Source organism: Myxine glutinosa, chromosome 1 (assembly GCF_964187855.1).
Source record: "Myxine glutinosa chromosome 1, kmMyxGlut1.1, whole genome shotgun sequence".
NCBI lineage: Eukaryota > Metazoa > Chordata > Myxini > Myxiniformes > Myxinidae > Myxine > Myxine glutinosa.
Genome location: NC_136261.1, coordinates 408,264,443 through 408,274,078, shown reverse-complemented (window position 1 = coordinate 408,274,078; position 9,636 = coordinate 408,264,443). Strand labels below are relative to the sequence as shown.

The window sequence follows — 9,636 nt, the reverse complement described above, 5'->3', positions numbered from 1 at the left end:
CATGAAATGGTTTGGTCCAAAGCGAACGGCTTGCGGAGTTTGGTAAAGAAATCGCCATCGCGTGCACAAACGCGCAGGAAAGCGAAAGAATCGCAAATTAGTTTTAATTAGTTTTAAAACATAGTTTAACGCCAACATAGCGGCAACATAGTTTGCCAACGTGAAATAAATGAATACGCTCTCAAATGTGCCGTCCGAGGCAGAGTCTGTTCGCCACGTTCGGCACACGTGATAACTCGCTGCTCTCTGATTGGTTGAATCGTTTTTTGGACATAGCTCGGTAACTACTTGTCCGATTAATATGAAACCTTGAAAAGGCACATCCTCGGGTCTCCAGCAATATACCTGGCAAGTTTAAAGTATATCGGACCCGTGGTTGTCGAGAAACAGCGGTCACAGACATACATACATACATACATACATACATACATACACACAGAGATTACTGGAATTATAGATAGACTAGGGCATGCCCGTACTATATATATATCTAAAATTATATCCCCCCCCCCTCTATTTACATGAAATGGTTTGGTCCAAAGCGAACGGCTTGCGAGTACGGTGACAATCCCCCCCCTCTATTTACATGAAATGGTTTGGTCCAAAGCGAACGGCTTGCGAGTACGGTGACAATCCCCCCCCTCTATTTACATGAAATGGTTTGGTCCAAAGCGAACGGCTTGCGGAGTTTGGTAAAGAAATCGCCATAACGTGCACAAACGCGCAGGAAAGCGAAAGAATCGCAAATTAGTTTTAATTAGTTTTAAAACATAGTTTAACGCCAACATAGCGGCAACATAGTTTGCCAACGTGAAATAAATGAATACGCTCTCAAATGTGCCGTCCGAGGCAGAGTCTGTTCGGCACGTTCGGCACACGTGATAGCTCGCTGCTCTCTGATTGGTTGAATCGTTTTTTGGACATAGCTCGGTAACTACTTGTCCGATTAATATGAAACCTTGAAAAGGCACATCCTCGGGTCCCCAGCAATATACCTGGCAAGTTTCAAGTATATCGGACCCGTGGTTGTCGAGAAACAGCGGTCACAGACATACATACATACATACATACATACACACAGAGATTACTGGAATTATAGATAGATATCTCATAATAATCCCATATTAGGTGTATTTGTTCCAAAACCCATAATAACCGTACATCATGTACTATTCACTGTATAACCCATAATAACCGTACATCATGTACTATTCACTGTATAACCCATAATAATCCCATATTGGGTGTATTTATTCTAAAACCCATAATAATCCCATATTAGGTGTATTTATTCTATATCCCATAATAATGCCATGTTTGGTGTATTTATTCTAAAACCCATGATAATGCCATGTTAGGTGTATTTATTATATATCCCATAATAATCCCATATTAGGTGTATTTATTATACTAGGGCATGCCCGTACTATATATAAGCTAGGACGTGCCCGTACGTGGGTGCCCGTTCCTTGCCAAAAAAAAAAAAAAAAAAAAATTTGTGTAGGGGTGTGTGTGTGTAAACATCCTAGGGCGTGCCCGTACGTGGGTGCAAAAAAACATGCGTGCAAACAACAACAACAAAAAAAAACTTTGAAACCACGTGGCAGTAACGACCACAGAACCCCCCCCCTCTATTTACATGAATGGTTTGGTCCATTCGCAACGACCACAGAACCCCCCCCCCCTCTATTTACATGCAATGGTTTGGTCCAAAGCGAACGGCTTGCAGTGTTTGGTAAAGAAATCGCCATAGCTCGGTAACTACTTGTCCGATTAATTTCAAACCTTGAAAAGGCACATCCTCGGGTCCCCAGCAATATACCTGGCAAGTTTCAAGTATATCGGACCGGTAGTTGTCGAGAAACAGCGGTCACAGACAAACATACACACATACACACATACACACATACACACATACAAACACACATACACACAGAGATTAATGGAATTATAGATAGATATCCCATAATAATCCCATATGAGGTGAATTTATTCTATATCCAATAATAATCCCATATTAGGTGTATTTATTCTAAAACCCATAATAATGCCATGTTAGATGTATTTATTCTATATCCCATAATAATCCCATATTAGGTGTACTTGTTCCAAAACCCATGATAACCATACATCATGTACTATTCACTGTATAACCCATAATAATCCCACAAAGATATCTCCGATAAATACCGATCTTAATGTATAGGATGTTATTTCCCGTTATGGTTTTATAGGTTTTGTGGCCATTTGTACAACATAACAATCGTCATAAAGGGTTCGGGCTTGAAATGGAGAGACAAACCAAGCATTGATGCCCCGAAATGACGTCATAATTGGACAAAGTGCTGTTTTTAATGATGTCGATACATGCGAACGGAGCACGACAAAGAACTTTGCTCTGTGACGTCATAGAGCGTTCGTGACGTCGTGTTCCCAGTAACGGTGAGTACGTGCGAGCACCAGGCAAACACCGAGGCATTTTGTGGTTGCATAATAAATAATAGCCAACAACAGTTATGTAACGTCAAACAACAACAACAAAAACAAAAGTTTTACTGTCACGTGGGCAGTCACATGTCCGGCACACCTTGCAGTGGTTACAAAGTGGTTCACGCACCCACCTTATGGTTCGACTTTTAACATCATTTATAAAGTAAATAGTAATAATATTAATAATAATAATAAATATTATACAGTTTGTTGTTCAGTAAACGTTCGTTTCGCCATTTTTGGTGCGGATCGCCACCGGAGTGAAAGACTCGAGGGAATGAATAATTCCCATCGATCGTTCGTCGGTGTATTGCAGGTCGGTGGTGCAGGTGTGTCGTTGGTCGGTGCAGGTCGGTGCAGGTGTCGCGAGTCGCCGGTGAAGGTCGAGGGTTCGGGTCCCCGCACCACGTGGTGCGCGTCACTTGCACGTGTAGATCTCGGTGCGTTCGCTGCACGTGCTGCACTTGACGAAGCAGCACCAGTGGAACTTGCAGTTGCATTGCCAGACCCGCGTGTGCTGGTGGGTGTTGTAACCGCGGCCGCAACACAACAACTCGCAGCCGTCGCCTCGGGACGACTTCCTGTTGCAGCGCCGCCCGCGGGTTCCCGCGCTTCCCGACGCCGCGTCCGCCTCGCAGTAGTTTGGCGAACGGTCCAGGTAGACCAGGTCGCTGCTGCCCGGCTTGAGGTAGGCGCGCGGTTTCTTGATCTTCAGGAAGGCCGGTCGGTGGTACCGTCCCGCGCGCACCGCCTCCACGTGCAGCGCCGAGTGGTACTTTTCCCGCAGGGCGAAGCCGAGCTCTCTGAACGTTGGCAGCGTGGTCCAGCAGGTCCTCGTGGTACAAGACCCGGACACCCCATGGCACTTGCACTCGAGCTTCATGCGTTCCTCCAGGACCTGTGAACAGAGCATGACCCGGCAGAGTCACGGGTCACGTTAGGGTTAGGCCATGCGCAGTTTGGGTAAGGATGAACACACCCAGGGTCAAATCACGCTTTTCACAGATCACGTCATGCAGATCCCAGGTCATACCGACCATAGCATATGGGTGACGTTATGCAGATCATAGGTCATACCGACCATAGCGTATGGGTCACGTCATACACATCTCAGGTCATACTCAGCTAGCATGGGCCAAATGACGCACAGCCAAGATCATTCCGACGACAACATGGGTCACGTCATGCAGGTCATACGTTATACCGACCATAGCATATGGGTCACGTCAATACGTCATGCAGATCATAGATCAAACCGACCATAACATATGGGTCACGTCAATACGTCATGCAGATCATAGATCAAACCGACCATGGCATATGGGTCATGGCAAGCACATTCCAGATCATTTTTTAAATCCAACATGGATCACACCACACACAGGAATGGCCATATTGAACATGTCACAGTCACATGTTTCACCACACTGGTCACATCATACACAGGAATGGCCATATTGAACATGTCACAGTCACATGTTTCACCACACGGGTCACATCATACACAGGAATTGCCATATTAAACATGTCACAGTCACATATTTCACCACACGGGTCATATCATACACAGGGATGGTCATATTGAACAAGTCACAGTCAAATATTTCACCACACGGGTCACATCATACACAGGGATGGTCATATTGAACATGTCAGTCACATATTTCACCACACAGGTCACATCATACACAGGGATGGTCATATTGAACATGTCACAGTCACATATTTCACCACACAGGTCACATCATACACAGCGATGGTCATATTGAACATGTCACAGTCACATATTTCACCACACAGGTCACATCATACACAGGGATGGTCATATTGAACATGTCACAGTCACATATTTCACCACAGGGGTCACATCATACACAGGGATGGTCATATTGAACATGTCACAGTCACATATTTCACCACACGGGTCATATCATACACAGGGATGGTCATATTGAACATGTCACAGTCACATATTTCACCACACGGGTCACATCATACACAGGGATGGTCATATTGAACATGTCACAGTCACATGTTTCACCACATGGGTCACATCAAGTACAGTGAAACCCGGAATCGGGTTCATACATGTGACCCACAGGTATTTATAACAATGGCTGAGTCCAGTTCGTACAGGAGACCCCACAGGTTTGTATAATAATAGCTGAATCCGGTTTGTACACGAGACGTCGAGACCCCACAGGTATATATAATAATGGCTAAGTCTGGTTCGTACAGGACACCGCACAGGTATTCTCACCTTCCGTCCAACCTCGTTGTTGTGAAGGTTCACAAGCGTCCGCGCATTCTCCTTTATCTCTCGGGCGTCCACGAAGAGTCGTGAGAACTCGAGTCCGTACTTGACATCGGCTGAACAGCCTCCCCAGCGCCAGCGACCCGTGCGGCTGCTGTACGATCCGTGCTTTCCTTGGTCACAACCGCAATCGCTCAGGTTTCCCCGACTGCACGAAGCGGTTAAAGAGTGGGCCACGCCGGCCGCCAGGATGCTGTGCGTGAAAGCGGCCTCCCGACTACCTGCATTTCAGACACCAGGTAGAATCATACAAACCAATCACTCTTAGGTTATAATGTTTTTATATGGGACATATCAGACATTCACCATCCATATCAAGAGAGTTAAACGACCCTTAAGCTCTCTCTCTGTCCCTAGAGGGTCCATGAAAATGTCCGCCCCTTGTGCTCAAGCCATGGCGCGTCCAGGGGAACGTCGTTTTTCTTCATTGTTCAATGAAGGTATTACTGAGAGGGTTCGTTACAGGAATGACCTTCGTCGGCTCGCAGGTCCCCAAATTGAGACTTTCCAGCCAAGCCGTGCTGATTACAGGCCACAAACTGTGCCCGCAGGCTGTGCGTTCAGAAGGCGCATTCCAACCAAGGTGTCAGGGCTCGAGGCCGGGCCCGACAAACCCAGATAAGAGTACACCTGGTGGGTCCATTTCACTCCTTGGACTGTTCCGATGGCTTATATATCAAGAAGCAAACAAGGTTTATACATCACCAAACAAACATTTATACATGAATAAACATTTATACATTAATAAACATATATACATTAATAAACATATATACATTAATAAACATATATACATCAATAAACATTTATACATCAATAAACATTTATACATCAATAAACATTTATACATTAATCAACATATATACATTAATAAACATATATACATTAATAAACATTTATACATTAATAAACATTTATACATCAATAAACATTTATACATTAATAAACATATATACATTAATAAACATATATACATTAATAAACATATATACATCAACAAACATTTATCCATCAATAAACATTTATACATCAATAAACATTTATACATTAATAAACATATATACATTGATAAACATATATACATTAATAAACATACATACATCAATAAACATTTATACATCAATAAACATTTATACATCAATAAACATTTATACATTAATAAACATAAATACATTAATAAACATATATACATTAATAAACATATATACATTAATAAACATTTATACATTAATAAACATTTATACATCAATAAACATTTATACATTAATAAACATATATACATTAATAAACATATATACATTAATAAACATATATACATCACTAAACATTTATACATCAATAAACATTTATACATCAATAAACATTTATACATTAATAAACATATATATACATTAATAAACGTTTATACATTAATAAACATATATACATTAATAAACATTTATACATTAATAAACATTTATACATTAATAAACATATATACATTAATAAACATATATACATCAATAAACATTTATACATTAATAAACATATATACATCAATAAACATTTGTACATTAATAAACATGCATACATCAATAAACATTTATACATCAATAAACATTTATACTTTAATAAACATATATACATTAATAAACATTTCTACATAACAAACATTTATACATTAGTAAACATTTATACATTAATAAACATATATACATTAATAAACATTTATACATAAATAAACATTTATACATAAATAAACATTTATACATTAATGAAAATTTATACATTAATAAACATATATACATCAATAAACATTTATACATTAATAAACATATATACATCAATAAACATTTATACATTAATAAACATATATACATTAATAAATATTTATATATTAATAAACATATATACATTAATAAACATATGTACATCAATAAACATTTATACATCAATAAACATTTATACATCAATAAACATTTATACATTAACAAACATTTATACATCAATAAACATTAAAACATTAACAAACATTTATACATCAAAAACATTTATACATAAATAAACATTTATACATCAATAAACCTTTATACATCAATAAACATTTATACACAAAATAAACATTTATACATTAACAAACATTTATAACTCAATAAACATTAAAACATTAACAAACATTTATACATCAAAAACATTTATACATAAATAAACATTTATTCATCAACAAACAAACATTTATACATCAATAAACATTTATACATCAATAAACATTTATACATTAACAAACATTTATCCAACAATAAACATTTATACATTGACAAACATTTATACATCAATAAACATTAATACATCAACAAACATTTATACAACAATAAACATTTATACATTAACAAACATTTACACATCAATAAACATTAAAACATTAACAAACATTTATACATCAAAAACATTTATACATCAATAAACATTAAAACATTAACAAACATTTATACATCAAAAACATTTATACATCAATAAACATTAAAACATTAACAAACATTTATACATCAAAAACATTTATACATAAATAAACATTTATTCATCAACAAACAAACATTTATACATCAACAAACATTTATACATCAATAAACATTTATACATTAACAAACATTTATACATCAATAAACATTTATACTTGAATAAACATTTATACATAAATAAACATTTATACATCAACAAACAAACAACATTTACACATAACCAAGCAAACAACATTTATACATCACCAAACAAATAATGTTTATACATCACCAAATAACCAACGGTTAAACAAAAACAAACAATGGTTGTACAAAACTAAACACCGTTTATACAAAAACAAACAACATTTATACAAAAACAAACAACATTTATACAAAAACAAACACCCTTTATACAAAAGCAAGCAAACAATGCTTATATATCGCCAAACAAACAATGTTTATACATCACCAAATAACCAATTTTATAAATATCAAACAATGGTTTTGCATCACCAAACTAAACACCGTTTATACAAAAACAAACAACGGCTATACAAAACCAAACACCTTTTGTACAAAAACAAACACCTTTTGTACAAAAACAAACAATGTTTGTACATTACCAGATAAACAATGTCTCTACAAAACAAACAATTGGTTATACATCACCAAACAAACAACGTTTATAGAAAACAAACAATGTTTGTACAAAAACAAACAAACAACGTTTATACATCACCAAACAAACAACTTTTATACAAAAACAAACAATGTTTATGCATCACCAACTAAAAAATGTTTATGCATCACCAAATAAACAACGTTTATACATCACCAAACAAACAACTTTTATACAAAAACAAACAAACAATTTTTATGCATCACTAAATAAACAATGTTTGTACATCACCAAACAAACAACTTTCATACAAAAACAAACAAACAATGTTTATACATCACCAAACAAACAAATTTTATACAAAAACAAACAAACAATGTTTATGCATCACTAAATAAACAATGTTTGTACATCACCAAACAAACAACTTTTATACAAAAACAAACAAACAATGTTTATGCATCACTAAATAAACAACGTTTATACATCACCAAACAAACAACTTTTATACAAAAACAAACAAACAATGTTTATGCATCACGAAATAAACAACGTTTATACATCACCAAACAAACAAATTTTATACAAAAACAAACAAACAATGTTTATGCATCACCAAATAAACAACGTTTATACATCACCAAACAAACAACTTTTATACAAAAACAAACAAACAATATTTATGCATCACTAAATAAACAATGTTTGTACATCACCAAACAAACAACTTTTATACAAAAACAAACAAACAATGTTTATACATCACCAAACAAACAACTTTTATACAAAAACAAACAATGTTTATACATCACCAAACAAACAAATTTTATACAAAAAGAAACAATGTTTATACATCACCAAATAAACAACTTTTATACAAAAACAAACAATGTTTATACATCACCAAATAAACAACTTTTATACAAAAACAAACAACAACATTTAGAAATCACAGCCAACAATGTCAACCACTGTCACATGTCAACCAACAATGTCACAATGTCAACCAACAATGTCACAGTCAACAAACAAAGACCATTTATTCATATTTTAACAATCAAGCTCCTGAAGTTTAAAATCCAAAGACTCCACAGCCACATAACGCAGGTGGGCCACACAATCCAGGTCAATTAAAGTTACAAAAAAAATAATCAATAAAAGCATATTATAGGCCCTGGACAATGTTTCGTTGGAGTGGCCATATAGCACAGGTGGCCACACAATCCAGGTCAATTAAAGTTACAAATAATCAATATAAGCATATTATATGCCCTGGACGATGTTTTTCTAGAGTGGCCACATAGCACAGGTGGTTGCTAAGGAGGATGCGGGTTCTCTAACAAAAACAATAGATGAACAATTCCTACGGGAGAGAAAACCCAAAATTAATTACGTATCAGGGGTTTGTGCGTTCGTGGTACTCGTACACGGCTCCCTCGGTGCGCCCCCGCCGTACCGACGCGTGCTTCGCCTCCGAACAGCGATCCCTGGCCCATGTTCGAACAGTTCCAGCGGCTGTAACGGAATTGGTAGCGACACTCGTCCATGGCGATCCGTGCGCCCTCGCCCAGCGCGATTAGTGCTCCGGGCCGGCTCCGGCACAGAGATCGCTGCCTCGGAACCAGGCCGGGAATTTTACTGCAGATGATGTTCGCACCGAGGCCGACCACGGCCGATAGGGCCCTACAGTGGAACAGGGTGCAGGTGGTACAGGTGGCACAGGTGGTACAGGT

At 37.1% G+C, this 9,636-nt stretch overlaps 1 protein-coding gene across 1 annotated transcript; it reads right to left on the bottom strand.

Annotated features, from left to right (window-relative positions):
* Positions 1-2,348: 2,348 nt before the first annotated feature.
* LOC137419796 (protein Wnt-7b-like) lies at positions 2,349-9,636 on the bottom strand (the record flags this gene model as incomplete). Its single annotated transcript, XM_068105633.2, has 3 exons — positions 2,349-3,388; positions 4,751-5,025; positions 9,360-9,636. Coding segments are annotated over 3 exons (1,032 nt in total), but the record flags the coding sequence as incomplete, so codon positions are not given.